Genomic DNA, 20,189 nt, shown 5'->3' with positions numbered 1-20,189 from the left:
GGTTAGTGCATACTCAGAATCCCTGTAGTGTGGAAACCGGTGTTTTGGCCCACCAACCCTCCGAAAAGCAACCCACTCAGACCCATTCCCCTATCCTATTACTCTACATTTACTGCTGACTAATGCACCTAACCTACACATCCCTGTACACCATGGGCAATTTAGCATCAGCAATTCACCTAACCTGCACATCTTTGGACTGTGGGAGGAAGTTGGAGCATCCAGAAGAAAACCTACACAGACATGGGGAGAACATGCAAACTCCACACAGGACAGTCGCCCAAGGGTGAAATCAAATGCAGGTCCCTGGCACTGTGAGGCAGTAGTGCTAATCACTGAGCCACCATGCCACCCCATGTGGTTGGAAATGCACCCGGGTCAGTGGATTGACAGACAGTACAAGAGCTGTAACTTTGCAGTGGTTCAAGTATTTCTTTGGGACAGGAAGATAACTATGCAAGCTCCCAGAAAATCCCATCTTCAATACAACGTAGTTTTGCATGAATTAGGAGTCTACATGCCATTGATAGCAAACATAACTGTTTTTATTCATTCAGGAAATGACATTTTCAAAAATAAATCATTCATACAAGTTGTGGAGGTTGCTGAATGGCTCAGCGCAGTGATTGCAGTGAGAGGAAACAGAGCAGTAGAGAGTCGAGATTTTATTCCCCCATCAGCTCCCATGCAGGTTCACTCAGGAATACACAGGTACACCGTGGTTGTAAACAGCAAAGCGGAAAGCAGCAATAATGACCCAGCTCTTCGACCTTCAACTTTTTCAAAGCACAGTAATTGCACCATCAGCAGGTTTGAGTAAATCACATGTCAACTCCTGTATCTCAATGCCCCCTCACCCCAGAAAAAAAAAACATGCCAAATTTCCCATCTTATTTCAATCTATTAGGCAGGACAGGTTTTGTCCTTTCTGCCCTAAGTTGTATTATATTAGAACTAAAGAATTTCCTTTTCAATGTGTACGTTGGTATTTCCTGTAAGGTGAGTCTGGGAGAAAGGGGTTTCAAAGAGTTTGCAGAAAGCTCCAACAATACCCCAGTCAATGCAAAGCTCCGTGCCATGTGCAACTTCACTCTTGAACAATGGACATTTCTCATCTCTACCCTTCTACTTTTTTCTGGGCATCTTTTCTTCCTTAACCATAGCTTCAAATTCTGGAAGAAAGAATAAAACATGAGTGGAAATCTTTTGCTGACTCCATTTAAATTGTACATTCTCATTCACTTGGAACTGAGCGTTGTTATCATCAGCTGAAAGATTTTTTTTCCCCTGGAAAACATCTACTTTATTCATAAAATTAGGAAAAGGATCACACATAACAGTTCAAGTTTGGCATGACGTAAAGTGCAATTTTCAGTGCACTATGTGGCACGCTGAGGTACCTTACAATTCCAAGTTATATTTACAGTTTCCATTTCTTGTTAAAACAGTCTCTGCTGTGGACAGCACAGTGAGCTTTATACTGATTCCAGCCTCTCAAGGGGTTGGAGTCCTTTCTTCACAAAAATAAACCTAACATTCCAAAAAGATGCAATAAACAAATGTACATCTGTTGAATTTCAGACCCGAAGCCATTGTATTGTGAAAATTATCAAGTGTTTTAAGCTTGATGGATAATATTGAACTAAATGGGTTGTTTGTGTTAAAATATGGATGGAACAAAATTTGGAATGATGGCGCTTATTTTCCAGATGCCACAGGAGTTCGCTGGTGTCTGAAATGGTGTCGATGGAACTCATGCACAATTTTACAGCATGTCTCATGTTGTGTGCTGTTTTAGTGAGGGGGAGAGCAGTGAATATTATTGGATGTTTGCAGTACAGGTAGATCACAACTTTAGTGTCTAATGTTGGTTTGACACTTTGGGGATCAAGTCTTAACCTTACACAACTAAACATCCATTCAACCATCAGACAGACCCCATATCAATACTTTCTAAAGGGATCATCAATTATTCATTGGTTAATTACTGATGGGTTTCTTTTGATGGCTTGTTTGATTCTCTTGGTGTTTGACTTTATCCATACCTATACCACCCTATCACAGATCATCCTTTTTATTGCTGATATTTCAAATATTCTATATCATATAAGGGTAGGAATAGGCCATTCGGTCCCTCAAGCTTGCTCTGTTAACTGATACAGTCAATGTTGACTGGAGCCTCAACTGTACTTTGTGTCAATGCCCTTTGACTCTTTGTTTGATTAACCATCACACACAGCCTTTGGAAGACTCAATGACCCACTCTCCACTGCTCTGTGCAGGTTATGTCCATAGAACAATGATCCTCTTAGGACAAAAGAATTTTCCCAGTCTCTGTCTTAAATGGCAGAGCCCTCATGTTTAAACCGTATCCCCTAGTTTTGTCTCTTCCACATCCTCTTAGCTTCCAACCTGCCAAGGTAAGGTCACCTCTCATTCTTTTCAACTCCAAAATATGCTACATCAATCTGTCCCACCTTTCTCATTTATTTTCTTTTTCTTTTCTTCCATTCCCCACTTTTCCCCTGTACAGTTTGAAAATTCCAACTGCACTCTTCCCCCATGCTGTTCCACTCTTCTGTCTTTCCCAGTCCGCCCCAGCTCCAACTGGATTCTCGTGGCCTACTCCTGACACAATGTACTGCTCCTTTAACAGTTGGAGGCCAATCTTTGCTTTCACTGGCCAAGCAGTCACTCGTGACACTGGCGCCCCCATCAGGTATCCAACAAATCAACAACTACGATTCATGTTGCAAATGAAAAAGCAGCAAGCAAGCAACATTGAGATTGGTTTGATGCCTAAAAGCCCAGTTTTGGGAATGATTAGGGAATGATAAAGAAGGCGAGGGCATACTGCAATATTAACAGTCTGCAATAAAGCATTCAAAGGATTTTTTTTCTTTTGTTCATGGGATGTGTGCATTGCTGGCTATGCTGAGAGTGTGGTGCTGGACCAGGAGTGGACCATCATGCCTGATGTAGGGCTTTTGCCCGAAACGTTGATGCTCCTGCTCCTCGGATGCTCCCTGACCTGCTGTGCTTTTCCAGCACCACACTCGCAACTCTAATCTCCAGCATCTGCAGACCTCACTTTCGCCCAGCATTTACTGCCTACTTCTGAATACCCAGAAGGTAGTTACAAGCCAACCACAATGCTGTAGGTCTGATGGCATGTGTAGGCCAGACCAGGTAAGGATGGCAGATTTCCTTCCTTGAAGGGCATTAGTGATGTGAACCAGATGGGCTGTTTTTAGAACACCAATGTATGTTGGTTACATGGTTATCGTTTGAGCTAGTTTTTTATTCCAGTTTCTTATTAAATTCAAATTTCACCATCTGCCACAGATGGACATTCAAACCCACGTCCCTTGAGCATTAGGGTGTCACAGTGGCTCAGTGGTTAGCACTGCTGCCTCACAGCATTAGGGACCTAGGTTTGCACATTCTCCCTGTGTCTGGGTGGGCTTCCTCCAAGTGCTCTGGTTTCCTTCTACAGTCCAGAGATGTGTAGGTTAGCCATACCAAAGTGCCCAGGGATTTACAGGCTGGAAGTGTTTCAGCAGGAGTGGGTCTAGGTGGGAGGATTGGTGTGGACACGCTGTCGGGATTCTATGGTTATTCTGAGGTTTTCAATTACTAATGCACTGACATTATCACTGTGCCACTGCTTCCTCAGAATCATAATGTTTTGGTTCAGGGAACTTATAGGATGGTAGAGAAAGTGATTTCTCTTCCTCACCTGGCGATCTGTTCAGAGCAATTGGGGATCATAAAGCACTGGGTAGCAGTGTATACAGTGAGACACAGAAAAGCATACTAAAAGAGTTAAGTATTTCACTCAGTAGGTACTCTGCTTCCTCGTCAGGACCAGGGACAGGCAAGTACTTGGATGGTTCACTGTAATGCTGTACTCCCAAAGACTCCCTGCATGGAGGTTTCAGAAATGGGACAAAATGTGCTGTATATTCTGTGGAATGCTTATTAATAACTGTCTTCAAGTAAGAAACATTGCTGTTTTTAGTTTTATGAATCTGGTTGAAAGATAAGGAAAGAATGATCTCAACAGTAGCTAGACAACTTACACTTAGAAAGTGTCTTTAACAGGGTAAAACATCCCAAATTGTTTCACAGGAGCATCATCAGATAAGAATAGACATAAGGAGATATTTGAACAGGTGATATAGTACACAAAGACAAATAGTGAAACAAAGGGGTATGGTTTAATTGTAATTACAGAGATGAGGCTTCAGCATGACCAAGACTAAGAACTGAATGGGAGGTTTATAAAGTTGCCAAAGAGGTTGCAAGCCTGAGGATTGGGAGAATTTTAAAAACCAGCAAATTTGGACCACGAAATTAATTTAAAAAGAATGAATACAATATGAATATAAACTATTAAGAAGCATAAAAATAATGTAAAGGCTCCCATACATAGGTAAAAAGGAAAACATTGGCAAAGGCCTTTATGTGCCCATTACACCTGGATACAGGAGAATTCATAAAAATAGGCAATGGAGAAATGATAGAGAAGCTAATGAGCATCTGCCCTCACGGTGGAAAACAAGAGAGGTCTCCCTAAAATAACTAAGATCCAAGAGTCTAGTGAGAGGGTGGAACTGAAAGAAATGTGTCTGAGTAAAGATAAATCATATGGAAAATGAATAGAACTATAAATTTGGAAGGGTCACAGTTTAAGGTACAGGGTAGCCATTTTGGATTGAGATAAGGAGAATTGCTTTTCACCCTGAGAGGGGTGAGCCTGTGGAATATTCCATCACAGAAAGTGGTTGAGACCAAAACATTGAATGTTTTCAAGAAGGAGTTTTGGGCTAAAGGGAACAAAAGGTGCAGGGAGGAAACGGCAAGAGGGAATGGCGGATGATCATACTGAATGGTTTGAAGGGCAAAATGGTTTACTCCTGCTCCTATTTTGTAGGTTTCTATTATTTTCTAATCCAAAATGACACAAATGCTACAGGAAGGATAGAAAGGGAGGCAAGAGAGGAGGGGGAGTGGTGTCTTTGATAAGGGATAGCATTACAGCTGTGCTGAGGGAGGATATTCCTGGAAATATATCCAGGGAAGTTATTTGGGTGGAACTGAGAGATAAGAAAGGGATGATCAGCTTGTTACAATTGTATTATAGACCTCCTAATAGTCAGATGGAAATTGAGAAACAAATTTGTAAGGAGATCTCAGTTATCTATAAGAATAATAGGGTGGTTATAGTAGGGGATTTTAACTTTCCGAATGTAGACTGGGACTACCATAGTGTTAAGGGTTTAGATAGAGAGGAATTTGTTAAGTGTGTACAAGAAGATTTTCTGATTCAGTATGTGATTGTACCTAGTAGAGAAGGTGCAAAACTTGACCTAGTCTTGGGAAATAAGGCAGGGCAGGTGACTGAGGTGTCAGTGGGGGAGCACTTTGGGGACAGCGACCATAATTCTATTAGATTTAAAATAGTGATGGAAAAGGATAGACCAGATTTAAAAGTTGAAGTTTTAAATTGGAGAAAGGCCAATTTTGATGGTTTAAACAAGAACTTTCAAAAGCTGACTGGGGGCAGATGTTCGCAGGTAAAGGGTAAGTTGGAAAATGGGAAGCCTTCAGAAATGAGATAACGAGAGTCCAGAGAAAGTATATTCCTGTCAGGGTGAAAGGAAAGGCTGGTAGGTATAGGGAATGCTGGATGGCTAAAGAAATTGATGGTTTGGCGAAGAAAATGAAGGAAACATATGTAAGGTAGAGACAGGATAGATTGAGTGAATCCTTAAAAGAGTATAAAGGCGTAGGAGTATACTTAAAAGGGAAATCAGGAGGGCAAAAAGGGGACATGAGATAGTTTTGGCAAATAGAGTTAAGGAGAATCCAAAGGGTTTTTACAAATACATTAAGGACAAAAGGGTAACGAGGGAGAGAATAGGGCCCCTCAAAGATTAGCAATCTTTATGTGGAGCCACAGAAAATGGGGGAGATACTAAACGAGTATTTTGCATCAGTATTTACTGTGGAAAAGGATATGGAAGAAATAGACTGTAGGGAAATAGATGGTGACACTTTGCAAAATGTCCAAATTACAGAGGAGGAAGTGCTGGATGTCTTGGAATGCATAACAGTGGATATATCCCCAGAACCTGATCAGCTGTACCCTAGAACTCTGAAGGGAAGCTAGAGAAGTGATTGCTGGGCCTTTTGCTGAGATGTTTGTATCATCGATTGTCACAGGTAAGGTGCCTGAAGACTGGAAGTTGGCTAACGTGGTGCCACTGTTTAAGAAGGGTGGTAAGGACAAGCCAGGGAACTACAGACCGGTGAGCCTGACGTCGGTGGTGGGCAAGTTGTTGGAGGGAATCCTGAGGGACAGGATGTACATGTATTTGGAAAGGCAAGGACTGATTAGGGATAGTCAACATGGCTTTGTGCGTGGGAAATCATGTCTCACAAACTTGATTGAGTTTTTTGAGAAAGTAACAAAGAGGATTGATGAGGGCAAAGCGGTAGATGTGATCTATATGGACTTCAGTAAGGTATTCGACAAGGTTCCCCATGGGAGATTGATTAGCAAGGTTAGATCTCACGGAATACAGGGAGAACTGGCCATCTGGATACAAAACTGGCTCAAAGGTAGAAGACAGAGGGTGGTGGTGGAGGGTTGTTTTTCAGACTGGAGGCCTATGACCAGTGGAGTGCCACAAGGATTGGTGCTGGGTCCTCTACCTTTTGTCATTTACATAAATGATTTGGATGCGAGCATATGAAGTATAGTTAGTAAAATGATACCAAAATTGGAGGTGTAGTGAACAGCGAAGAAGGTTACCTCAGATTACAACAGGATCTTGACCGGATGGGCCAATGGGCTGAGAAGTGGCAGATGGAGTTTAATTCAGATAAATGCAAGGTGCTGCATTTTGGGAAAGCAAATCTTAGCAAATGTTACACTTAATAGTAAGGTCCTAGGGAGTCTGGCTGAACAAAGAGACCTTGGAGTGCAGGATCATAGCTCTTTGAAAGTAGAGTCACAAGTAGATAGGATAGTGAAGAAGGCATTTGGTATGCTTTCATTTATTGGTCAGAGTATTGAGTACAGGAGTTGGGAGGTCATGTTGCAGTTGTGCAGGACATTAGTTAGGCCACTACTGGAATATTGTGTGCAGTTCTGGTCTCCTTCCTATCAGAAAGATGTTGTGAAACTTGAAAGGGTTCAGAAAAGATTTACATGGATGTTGCCAGGTTTGGAGGATTTGAGCTAGAGGGAGAAGCTGAACAGGCTGGGGCTGTTTTCCCTGGAACATTGGAGGCTGAGGGGTGACCTTATAGAGGTTTACAAAATTATGAGGGGCAAGGATAGGGTAAATAGACAAAGTCTTTTCCCTGGGGTCGGGAACAGGGAGGCCATAAGTTTAGGGTGAGAGGGGAAAGATATAAAAGAGATCTATGGGCAGCTTTTTCTCACAGAGGGTGGTACGTATATGGAATGAGCTGCCAGAGGAAGTGGTGGAGGCTGGTACAATTGCAACATCTAAGAGGTATTTTAATGGGTATATGAATAGGAAGGGTTTGGAGAGATATGGGCCGGGTGCTGGCAGGTGGGACTAGATTGGGGTGGGATATCTGGTCGACATGAACAGGTTGGACCGAAGGGTCTGTTTCCATGCTGTACATCTCCATGACTCTATGACTCAAAATATTTTTATAATTCAAGCAAAATTATTTGAAGAAAAATATAATAAAATGGTATTTTTAACCTTGGTTTATCTTTTAATAGGATCTAGGATAATTCTTGAGGATTACTAATCCTGACAATACTGACACCAGCCCTGTAATTCAGGCTGACCTGTTCACCATAGATTCTGAATTCCTCATGGGATTCTTTTAGGTGTCTTCTATTTCACAGATGCTGTGCAACATTGTGAAAGCAATATGTTTGCAAACTGGCCATAGTTCTACCAGACCATTGGACCACTTTCTCATCAGAGAGAGATGACAGGTGGTGGTTTAGTCTGAGAGTCACAACATCTCAGGCAAGGGGAGAGGTTGAGAAGGAGATGCCCCTCATGGTCACCTCAGTGAGTGTGGGAATTGAACCCATGTTGTTGGAGTCATTCTGCATCACAAGCCAGCCATGCAACCAACCAAGCTACCCAATCTCTTTGAGCTATAAATCATACCTTTGTAGTTAATTCTCCCGTCTCCATCTATGTCTGCTGCCTGGAGCATAGCATCAGCGTCTTCATCTGACAGAGGGACAAGAGGAACATTGGTGGGAATTGTCGAGAGGATGTATCTGTAACACAGTGTACGGGGGGGGGGGGGGGGGGTGGGGGGGGGGGTGCGGGGGGTGGGGGGGGGGGGGGAAGACATTACAAATTCCTCATTAACTTGTTAGGTGGCAGACAGTTAAAAGCATTAAGATTTTCCAAAGCAATGTTTTCATTCAAGGAGCTAATTTTGTTGATTCAAAGCATTTGTTGATAAGAGTCCGCCATGATGTTGACCGCTTATGTGATTTCCAGTTTGAAGTTTATTTTTACAGAGAGGACTTAAACTATCATTCATGCTTTAGTGGTGAAGATGAACTTCATGGTATAAATACAGCTCTGTTCATGCAAAGTGCTTTCTAATGAAGCACTTTAGAAGTTGTTATAATTTGAGGAAGCATTGCAGCCAATTTACACACAGTCAGCCTTCACAATAAACAATGAAAGTAATTAAAACCACTTCGAGTCATTGAATCATAGAGAGGTACAGCAGAAACGGACCCTTCAGTCCATCTCACCCATGCCAACCAGGTACTCTACATTAATCAAATCCCATTTGCCAGCATTTGGTCTATATCCCTCCAAACCCTTCCTAATCATACTCCCAACCAATTGCTTTTAAATATTGTACCAGCCTCCACCATCTCATCTGGCAGATCATTACATACAAGCATTACCCTCTGCGTGAAAAAGTTGTCCCTTAAGGCCCTTTTAAATCTTTCCCCTCTCAAGACCTTGTCTATTTACCCTATCGATACCCCTCATGATTTTATCAAACCCGACAATGTCACCCCCTCAGCCTCTGACAGTCCAGGGAAAATAGCCCCAGCCTATTCAGCCTCTTCCTATAGCTCAAACCCTTCTACCCTGGCAATATCTGGGTTTGCCATTGGTTAAGGGACAAAATCCTAACGAGAACTTTAGAAAAATTCCCGTTTGTCAGATTGTGCCACATGATCTTTTACATTTAAGGGAGATGGAGCCTCAGTTTAACACCTCACCTGTAAGACAACACCTCCAACAATGCCACTCTCCCTCAGCACTACAATGGAGTGTCAACAGCAATGAGCTGTTAGTCAAAAGCACATGTTCCTCGAGCAGTTGGTTAGTTTATAACTACTTCATGAGTTTGCATGAAATGTGTTCATTGAGATAGACTACAACTTACAGCAATAATTGGCTAAACAATACCTGATTTCAGATTGGACCCTGCTTGATTATCCTTAAAGAGGAATTGGTGAGGGAGGACAGCCCAGACAGCTGAAGAGTCAGCAAACACACAAACACACCATTCAAATGCGAAACTGCCAGTAGGTATTACCTTAACCACATTGTCAATGACCTGTGATACAATATGCATGAGCATACACAATGAATTGTGTTGAATATGGAATAACACAGCTTAATGGTCACCCATTGCCAAAGTCGGTACCGTTGGTGACAGAAAATGCTGGAGAAACTCAGCAGGTCTGCCCATGCCTGTGGAGAGAGAAAGAGAGTCAATGTTTCGAGTCTGGTATGACCCTTCTTCGGAACATTTCTGATGGAATCAGATGTTGCCTTGGTAAGGCCACACTCGGAGTATTGGGTGCAGTTTCGATCTCCTTACTTGAGGAAGGCTGCTCTTGCTGTAGAGGGAATGCAGGGAAGGTTTCCTAGCCTGATACCTGGGGTGGCAGGACTGATGGATGAGGAGAGATTGAGTCAGTTAGGACTATATTCACTGGAATGAGGAGGCATCACAACGAAACCTGTAAAATTCGAACAGGACTAGTCAGGGTCAATGCAGGGGTCACAGTTTAAGGATAAGGATATCTTTTAGGGCTGAGATGAGAAGTCTTTCACCCAGCCAGTGGGGAGCCTGAGGAATTCACTGCCACAGAAAGTAGTTGAGGCCACAACATTGTGTTTTTGAGAAGGAGGTAGATACAGCTCTTGTGTCTAAAGGGATCAAGGGATATGGGGGAGGGAGAGTATGAGTCGATGATCAGTCGTGGTCATATTGAATGTTGAAGTAGGTTTGATGGGCGGAATGGCCTACTCCTCCTCCTATGTTCGATGTTTCCACGGGCTTCAGTGTATCCGCCAGACCTACTGAGTCTCTCCAGCATTCTCTGCCTTTGTTTCAGATTTCCAGCATTCACAGTATTTTGCTTTGATTTAGTGTAGGTTTACCTGTGTGCTGATAATTGTCTATCTCGAAAAGCAAGTGATTCCCATCAGGCAACCATCCCAAAGGCCACAAATGCCCATTGCACCAAACATTCCCCCCTCAACATGGAACTGACACCCAAACTTGAGTCATACACACACTGGCAGCACTGTGTGTGTGTGTGTTTTTGTGTGTGTGTGTGTCTGTGTCTGTCTGCATGTCTGTGAGCATGTGTGCCTGAGTGTGTCTGTATGTCCACGCGCATATGTCTACATCATATGGAGGGCAGAGATTCAAGAGGGCAATGTGTGTGTGTCTGTGTGTATCTGTGTGTCTGAGCGTGTGTGTATCTGTGTGTCTCTGTGTGTGTCTGAGTGTGTGTGTGTCTGAGTGTATGTGTGTGTCTAAGTGTGTGTGTATCTGTGTGTCTGAGCGTGTATGGCTGTGTATATGTATCTGATTGTGTGTGTGTGTCTGTGTATCTGAGCATGTGTCTGAGTATGTGTCTGTGTGTGTGTCTGTGGGTGTGTCTGTGTGTGTGTGTGTGTCTAAGTTTGTGTCTGTGTGTGTGTCTGTGTGTCAGTGTGTGTGTATCTGAGCGTGTGTGTCTGAGCGTGTGTGTGTCTGTGTGTGTGTCTGAGTGTGTGTGGCTGAGCGTGTGTGTGTCTGTGTGTGTCTGAGTGTGTGTGTGTCTGAGTGTGAATCTGTGTGTGTTTCTGAGTGTGTGTGTCTGAGTGTATCTGAGTGTGTGTGTATCTGAGCGTGTGTGTGTCTGTGTATCTGAGCATGTGTCTGAGTGTGTCTGTGTGTGTGTCTGAGTGTGTGTGTGTCTGTGTGTGTGTCTGTGTATCTGAGCATGTGTCTGAGTGTGTCTGTGTGTGTGTCTGAGTGTGTGTGTGTCTGTGTGTGTGTCTGTGTGTGTCTGAGTATGTGTATCTGAGCATGTGTGTGTCTGAGCGTGTGTGTCTGTGTGTTTGAGTGTGTGCGTGTCTGAGTGTGTGTCTGTATGTGTGTGTCTGTGTGTGTCTGTGTATCTGAGCATGTATCTGAGTGTGTCTGTGTGTGTGTCTGAGTGTGTGTGTGTCTGAGTTTGTGTCTCTGTGTGTATGTGTATCTGTGTGTGTCTAAGTATGTGTATCTGAGCGTGTGTGTGTCTGAGCGTGTGTCTGAGTGTGTGTGTGTCTGTGTGTGTGCCTGTGTGTGTCTGAGTGTGTGTATCTGAGCGTGTGTTTGAGTGTGTGTGTGTCTGAGTGTGTGTCTGTGTGTGTGTGTGTGTGTGTCTCTGTGTGTGTATCTACACCACATGAACAGCAGAGATTCAAGAGGGCAGTTTACCATCAGCTTTTCTTAATTTACTTATGGAGTGTGGGCATCATTGGCTGGCCAGCATTTATTGCCCGTCCCTAGTTGACCTTCTCAAGTGCAATGACAGATGGGCAATACTTGCTGGTTTTGACTCTGACCCTCATTCCCTATGAATAAATTTAAGAAAGGAATTAGTTAATTGTTAAAGATAAAGGACGATATTAGGTCCAAAATCTGCAGACAAGAGTGACTGTTGGTAAGAGGGTGATTGATTAGGGTAGAGGTTCAGAAAAGAGGGCCTTCCTCCTGAATTGAATCAACAACGATTTTCCACATGGAGGAAAGGACAGAGGCAGAATGATATCGATCAGGAAACTGTTTCCACATTCATGGGAAATGATGTGGGCCCAAAGTAGAGGAATTCAACCTCGGGGCTATCATCGAGGATTGAATTGAAATGACGTATTGCTATCTGGAACATGAAACTCATAAATGAAAATCCCCAATTTAAAACTGGAACTTTGTATACAAACTCCTTCTCCAGTAAGTCTCACTCAGAGGTGGAGTTGTAATGGGGGTCTTGTTAGCCAGCAGTTGTTCTACGTGAAACAGAATTTCTCTTGACTCTAACTTAAATAAGAAGCCAATGTTACATTGCTCCTCCTGTGAGATTAGTTGGCGATGAGATTAAAAATAACACTGGGCCAGACATGCACATAAATTATTTTGGAATTTGCCATAAAGCACAGATGTAATCATGACAGGTTGGCATTCAGTTGGGAGAACATCACACACAACTGCTGGATGCTCACTGATCTGTGTTCACTACAGGTCAACCACTTCAATACTCATGAGCAAAACTGAATTTCATCCGCTCTCTATGGAGGCTGCTCACTCTGATTTCCGTGAGGTTGGTAAAAGGAATTACCGGCCACCGGCTGTTCGTTGAATTGAACACTTGGTTCTCCAAGTAAAACAACTCTCTCCTATTCTCACTCTGCGGCTCTGTTTTCACACCACCACCAAACCATCCGGCCATTTTAACCTCATCAATCAAGCTATCATCTGCTGTAACAACTCATCCATCCCAACTCAATGACTGCACCGTGGCCTCATGCCCCCAAGTGCTCATACATTGGTGACTACTCATTTCAGCTGCAGTGGTTCACCATGCTGCGGTGATTGGGGTTCTCAGTCCCTCCGGAGCTTATCCCTGTTCAACCCTAATGGCCTCCTCCAAGCATATGACCTCACGTACGTCATCCCCACCCCCACCCCACTTCTCTGATGTTGGCATTAGCTGGCTTCGCATGCATCCCTGTGCTAATTGCCCAAACACTCATGGCCTTGCCTTCGGCAGCTCTACTGAAATGTCTAGAATTGCCATCCTGAGCCCCTTAACCATTTTCTCTCCCCTTTAAGATGCTTCTTGAAACCTACTATTACCTGTCTTAATATCTCCTTATGTGGTTCAGGGTCAAATGCTACTCAATAAGATTCCTGCGACGTGCCAAGGGTGCGTTTTTACCACATTAAAGGTGCTATAAAAATGCAGGTTCTTATTTTGACATGTACAGCTGCTCTATGCATCAGTAACTCACTCTGGGGAATCAGCCTCTCCCTCCCTCCTAACCCCTTCTCCCCTCAACAAGTTAGTCTTCACTGTTTTGAACTGGATTTAAAAGCAAATTTATCAATCTCTCTCTTCATGCATGTTTTTATCTCTTCTGTCATTCTCTGACCAGTATCCCGAGGCAGCTCTCGGCATTGAAGAAGTGGGTTAGAAATAAAAACCATGGTTGAAAATTCAGCACTGTCGGTTTGCTGTTTTGTTACGTTACAAGTAATGGAAACTCACTTCATTTCATTCCATTCAATGTAGCCACTTTTATCCTTATCCAGTGTTTCAAACGCTTTCCGAATTGTTTCATCTAGCTTTCCCGTTGACTTGAAAGTTGCCATATACTCGAAGAATTTGTGGTAATTAAATGGACCTGGTGAAAGGAAGCAGGGGCTCAAATGACGAACAAGAATCGCGCATTTTAACATTGGTTGACCTTTGAACTGGTTGAATCAGGTCCTATTGGTCTTGTTCTGATTCTCAAACCAAAGCACCACAACCCCCAACCCCAATATCTCCCCCCACCCCCCCCCCACCCTCCCCCCCACCCAACCCTCCACAAAGTTCCTGACTATCCCTCACTCCATACCAACTCATTATTTTGGCTTGTGTATTCATCAATCTGTCATTTAGATGAAATTTTTGCCCCATGTGGGGGCGAGGGCAGAGGCAAGTGAGGGTGTAGAGGTAGTTCGTCTTTATTGTGATGGTTGCATTCTTATGCAACCCGACATTATCAACAAAACAGCGCTTTAGAGACAGCGTTTGAAGTGTTGGCACTGTACTCACGTTATGGCCAACACACATTTTAAAATTTCGCGCTTTGGAAATAGTGTCCCCAGTTTGTCAATTGTGTTACAGCAGCTTCGCGTTAATGAAATGCACGTTATAGCAGAACGACCTGCACTCTTTCGCCAGTAATCCGCGTGTCAGGAATATCTCAAGCGATGTGTCGCCAGTTATCAGAGAGTGACTGGATATTCCCGGGTGTCCAGGACTCCAGGCAGACTTCGGGCCTTCTCGGCCTAGCCGGTCCCAGGTAGGACTGCCCTGTGTAAGGCTTCCCCCTATGTTGTGTTGCATTGACAGTGGTGGCCATTCTTTGAATGCAAATACTTCAAAAACACAAAGCTGCTCTCTTAAGATGGATGTGCCTCACCCCTTACTCTCCCATACCTGCAACGATGGCCTTCAATCTCTTCCATACTGCAGGATCGCTTGATAATCCTCTGGCTCTGAGAAACTGTCCTAAATTGGTCAGTGAGTGTACAGTCAGCCATTAAATTGGCAAATCAGGTGATTGCTCGTGACATGAGGGCCTAGTGGGGGCCTCCCATTTCAACGTGATGTTGGGGGTCCCAACAGAAAACAGAAAACCCTCCCCTTAGTTACCTAAGAGGGAAGTGATAGCACCACAAAACCAAAGAGGAGTGGCCCAAACAGGATTCTTCACATCTCAAGAAAAGTCATGCTGGACTCAAAAACGCTAACCCTGATTCTCTCTCCGTCGCTCCTGTGGACCTGCTGAGTTTCTCATATTTTCTGTGTTTGTTTCAGATTTCCTGCATCTGCATTGTTTTTATTGTGGGATCCTTCACACGAACATAAAACGTAGAACATTACAGCGCAGTACAGGCCCTTTGGCCCGCGATGTTGCGCCAACCTGTGAAACCAACCTGAAGCCCATCTAACCTACACTATTTCAGCATCGTCCATATGAACTCCTTGCATTTGGAATGTCAGAAGGTTCAGGGCTTTGGGAAAGTGGGCTTGGCGTAGAGAGGTTGGCACAGACTTTGGTCAGAGGGTCTCTTCTGTGCTCTGTGACTCCGCGACATGATAGTTGTGGCAGTTTTACTGAAATTGCCTTTGTAAAGAAGGTGTGCGAGCCACACATCGTATCACTTTATTGATATGCTGTGGAGTGAATGTGAGCCGGGAGACAGGATGACAAAAGGAGGAGATCAAAATGGAGAAAGGTGAAATCAATAGAGAATCTCATAGTTCATCCATTCCTGAGTAACTAGTAATGGAGTGGAATGGAGACTGATTCCTGGTGAATGGTCGGATTGACTTTTGAGGAGAGGTTGCTTTGACTGGGCCTGTATTCCCTGGAGTTTGAAAGAATGAGAGGGAATCTCGTTGAATCACGTGACATTGGCAAACCTGGACAGACTGGATGTAGGGAGTTTGTTTCCCTTGACCTGGGGTCCAGAACAAAGAGTCATAGCCTCAGGACAAATGCTGGGTCACCTCTGACTGAAATACGGAGAAGTATCTTCACCCAGAGGGTGATCATTAGTATGGAATTCGCTACTACACAAGGCTGTGAAAGCCAAGTCACTGAATAGATTAGATTGGATTACTTACAGTGTGGAAACAGGCCCTTCGGCCCAACAAGTCCACACCGCCCCACCGGAGCGCAACCCACCCATACCCCTACATTTACCCCTTACCTAACACTACGGGCAATTTAGCATGGCCAATTCACCTGACCTGCACATCTTTGGAGTGTGGAAGGAAACCGGAGCACCCGGAAGAAACCCACGCAGACACGGGGAGAATGTGCAAACTCCACACAGAGAGTCGCCTGAGGCGGGAATTGAACCCGGGTCTAACCACTGTGCCACTGTGCCGCCCATAATTTAAGATTTAATAGATTTAAGACAGGTAGATTTCCACACACAAATGGCATTGAGGTGTGAGGAGAGAGTGGAAACATTGTGTGGATGTTGAGGGACAAACATGATCCAAAGATAGGGCAGGTTAGGTGAATTGGCCATGTTAAAGTTGCAGATGGAGTGCTGGAAAAGCACAGCAGGCCAGGCAGCATCCGAGGAGAAGGAGAATCAACATTTCAGGTATCATTCCTTCATCAGAAATGCTGATGTCCAAAACGTCGATTCCCCTGCTCCTCAGATGCTGCCTGACCTGCTGTGTTTTTCCAGCACCACACACTCTCGACTCTGATCTCCAGCATCTGCAGTCCTCACGTTCTCCATGCTAAATTGCCCAATGTGTTCAGGGATGTGTAGGCTAGGTGCATTAGTCAGGGGTAAATGTGGAGTAATAGGGTAGGGGAATAGGTCTGGGTGGATTACTCTTCAGAGGGTCGGTGCGGAGTTTTGGAGCCGAATAGCCTGTTTCTACACTGTTGGGATTCAATGATCAGAGTCAATGGTTGATGTGCAGAATGGCCTACTCTTGCTCCTGTTTTCTACACCCCTGTGTTTTGACAAATAGAAAATAGATTTTACATTTTACAAAAGTAAAAGTAACATTTGTTATCTTGACATGGTAGAGATTGTGAGACCTACATTCCTAATTGCATTACATCTAAATGTCTGGTCAAACCTAGGTTTTGTGATGACCCTTTCTTAGAGAGAAGGCTTTGGAAATGTTGGGAAGTGGAAACAGGGAGAACAACATAGATTGAAATCGAGAGTTCCTGACAATGTTGTTGCTTTGAGCAAGGGTCTGAAAGGGTTAAATGCTGAGGAGTGCAATAAGCCCCAACCATTATGATAATGTCACATGGACCTGAGTTGGGAACAATATTGGACCAAGGAGGTGTGAAGGTCTAACATTGAGATGCCTCCTGCAGACTTTGTACCAGTATCTATTCAAATGTAACTTGCTATCACGCAATAAACTACATTTAGACTAAGAGAAGAACCTCTTCTTATGAGAATACCAAGTAGCTTTATTCTACCACAGTGGGTCAAACAGACCCTGGAGATAGAGTCATAGAGTCAGTCAGACAGCAATGAAACAGACCCTTCGGCCCAACTCGTCCATGCTGACCAGCTTTCCTCAACTGAACTAGTGCCACTTGCCTGCATTTGGCCAATAACCCTCTAAAACATTCCTATCCTTGCACCTGTCCAAATTTAAATGAAACAGGGAAAAGGATGGTAGCAGTAAATCTGCCAGATGGACTTTACACCATGAGGGGCAGTGGAGAGGATCATCATACAACAATTGGAAGCTGAATATAGAGCTGAATTGCGTACTGATAAATTAACAGATGTCTGTTCTCCTCAGTATTTATCAGGTGGAAGTGTGTAACGTTATTGGGTCAGGTGGACATAAAAGACAGCACAGAACTATCCGTCAACAGGAACAGCTTATTGTGTTGGTAAGGTGGTAGAGTGTATCAATGTCCTTCCTAGTGGAGTACAAAGCAAAATTAGATTAGATTACTTACAGTGTGGAAACAGGCCCTTCGGCCCAACAAGTCCACACTGCCCCGCCGAAGCGCAACCCACCCATACCCCTTCATCTACCCCTTACCTAACACTACGGGCAATTTAGCATGGCCAATTCACCTGGCCTGCACATCTTTGGACTATGGGAGGAAACCGGAGCACCCGGAGGAAACCCACGCAGACACGGGGAGAATATGCAAACTCCACACAGTCAGTCGCCTGAGGTGGGAATTGAACCCAGGTCTCTGGCGCTGTGAGGCAGCAGTGCTAACCACTGTGCTACTAGCCATATCAGGCCATGCCACTATGTACTCAGGGGCTTGATCAAAGAGGTACCAGTAGGTTTGAAGGTGCATCTTAAAGGAAAGAAACAGGAGCTGAGAGATTCACAGGAGAGTGTTTGAGACTTTGGGTCAATACAGCTGATGGCACAACTGAAATGCTTCAAGCTGGGGAAATGTGAGAGGCCAGAATTAGATGGCAGAGCAGAGGAGCCAACAAGATCGGCACTAAGTTTATCCCTCCACTAATCTCAACAAAACAAATTAATGATCATTCTCCCCACAGTTATTTATTTATAAGGGTCTGTAGGGAAATTGGAAATGATTCATTTTCAATACAACAATGATTACATTTCAAAAACAAGTGAAGTGCTTCCAATCTTCCTGAGGATATGAAAAATCCATTTGAAATACAAGCCTCTTTCTTCTTTTTGATATTGTTACATCACACATTTGAAACAAAATACATGTTAAATTTTTAAATTCTTATCTTAAAACTGTTCTTCAGTTAAAAACCAAGTGAAAATAGCTTCTCCTGCTGCATGTACATTACTGAGTCAGGAGAATGTTTTTCAGCTACCTTGAAACCATTTCTGAAGCTAAATTAAATATAGGGAGACTTCATAATCTATTTAGGGGTCAGCTTGGCAATTGGTAGACTCCAGCCTCGGAATCGGAAGTTGTGCAGTATAATCCCACAGTGCAGTCTGAACAAGGTGCTGCTTTGTCAGAGGTGCCACATCTAAAGTAGACTATCCCAGCACTGTCACATCTCTGTTTGTGGGAGCTCACCCTGCACACAGTGGCTGCCATGTTTCCTAAGTTGCAACAGCATTAATGGCACCTAAAATAAAATTAAAATACTGCTGATGCTGGAAATCTGAAATAAAAACACAAAAGTGCTGGAGAAACCCGGCAGGTTTAGCAGCATCTGCGGAGAAAGAAACAGAGTTAATGTTTCATGTCCAATATGAGTCTTCTTCACTTTGGGGTGACCTGAAGCTGTGAAATGTGCTACATAAATGCAAATATACACCATTTGTATTGATGCTGCTGTAACCTTTTGCAGTTCCTTCTAGCCCAGTGCTTGGCTGACACCTGCTGGCAGCTTCAGGTAAGTGCAGCTGCGGGGTTTCAAACACAGTTTATTTTCAAAGCTAAAGAAGAGATTTTTTAAAGATTACTTATAGTGTGGAAACAGGCCATTAGGCCCAAAAAGTCCACACCGACCCTCCAAAGAGCAACCCACCCAGACCCATTCCCCTACATTTACCACTTCACCAAACACTACGGGCAATTTAGCATGGCCAATTCACCTGACCTGCACATTTTTGGACTGTGGGATGAAACCGGAGTACCCAGAGGAAACCCACACAGACACAGGGAGAATGTGCAAGCTCCACACAGACAGTTGCTTGAGTTGGGAATTGAACCTGAGTCGCTGGTGCTGTGAGGCAGCAATGCTAACCACTGTGCCACTGTGCCGCCCAACTTTCCTCTCTAAAGGTCCAGTTACAAATTTGGATTTTCCATTCAATTGAATATGTTCACATCCAGGTGGTTAAGCAGAGGCTTGAGCAGTGGTTCAATTTGTCATCATCAGCAAATAACATCTAAGAGCAAGACAGAGTGTGAGTGGAGGTTTTACCTCTTAGCCTCAATTCGCTGGGCATGAGGGAAATATCGTGGTCAGTTAGAGAGGTGCCCATTGCATGAGCAACCTGCTTTACGTGCGCATTGAAATTTGAAGAGGCCATCTCCTCCGAATCGAATAGCTGAAGCAGAAGTGAGATAGAATCAGTGAGTAACAGAATGCATAGAATCACAGACAGCTTAAACAGGATTAGATTATTTGGCCTATCCAGCATGCTCCACCATCCAATGTGATCAAACACATCAATGCCTTTCGCTTTCCCTTGTTTCTGTCCCCGTCCCCAAAATGCTGGGAAGCAGAAATCTATCAATCTCTAACTTGAACACAATTCCCAGGGAACTGAACTTCACCCCTCATCACACCTTCCCCCATCCCACAATAAACATATGGGCGAGTTATTTTCCTAGTTAACATGAACTGACAGTGGAGCAAATTTCAGTCACAGAAATCAAGATTTTAAATCTTACCCAAGACTAAAACTGTCACATCCTGGAAAGGGTGATTCTGGGTGCATTCATTACAACTCAACTAGATTATTATTCATTGAGATGTTTGGTTTGGTTAGGGCTGAACACACTCGGAGACTGAACTTCCACCGCTCTCTGTGCTAGAGAATTCCTAAGGTTCACAATCCTCTGTGTAAAATCATTTCCAAGTGATGACCTTCCCCCTGGTTCTGCATTCCTGAAGAAGCTCATGACTGAATA

At 43.8% G+C, this 20,189-nt stretch overlaps 1 protein-coding gene across 3 annotated transcripts in view; it reads right to left on the bottom strand.

Moving 5' to 3' along the window:
* Window positions 1-523: 523 nt before the first annotated feature.
* Window positions 524-20,189, bottom strand: part of LOC140464238 (parvalbumin-like EF-hand-containing protein) — a 39,787-nt gene continuing 20,121 nt past the window's right edge. For 2 of the 3 annotated variants that reach the window (XM_072559083.1, XM_072559085.1), the window contains exons 2-5: window positions 19,477-19,603; window positions 13,577-13,712; window positions 8,172-8,287; window positions 524-1,172 (exon numbers count right to left, since the gene is read on the bottom strand). In XM_072559083.1, the coding sequence (XP_072415184.1) occupies window positions 1,126-1,172; window positions 8,172-8,287; window positions 13,577-13,712; window positions 19,477-19,585 (408 nt within the window). In that variant the 5' untranslated portion in view covers window positions 19,586-19,603 and the 3' untranslated portion in view covers window positions 524-1,125. Of the gene's footprint in view, window positions 1,173-8,171; window positions 8,288-13,576; window positions 13,713-19,476; window positions 19,604-19,949; window positions 20,090-20,189 lie in introns of those variants that run through there. The other variant, XM_072559084.1, reaches the window with a different exon arrangement.

The sequence above is a fragment of the Chiloscyllium punctatum genome, chromosome 39 (genome assembly GCF_047496795.1).
Source record: "Chiloscyllium punctatum isolate Juve2018m chromosome 39, sChiPun1.3, whole genome shotgun sequence".
In the NCBI taxonomy this organism is placed as follows: domain Eukaryota; kingdom Metazoa; phylum Chordata; class Chondrichthyes; order Orectolobiformes; family Hemiscylliidae; genus Chiloscyllium; species Chiloscyllium punctatum.
This window is presented reverse-complemented; position numbering and strand designations above follow the sequence as displayed.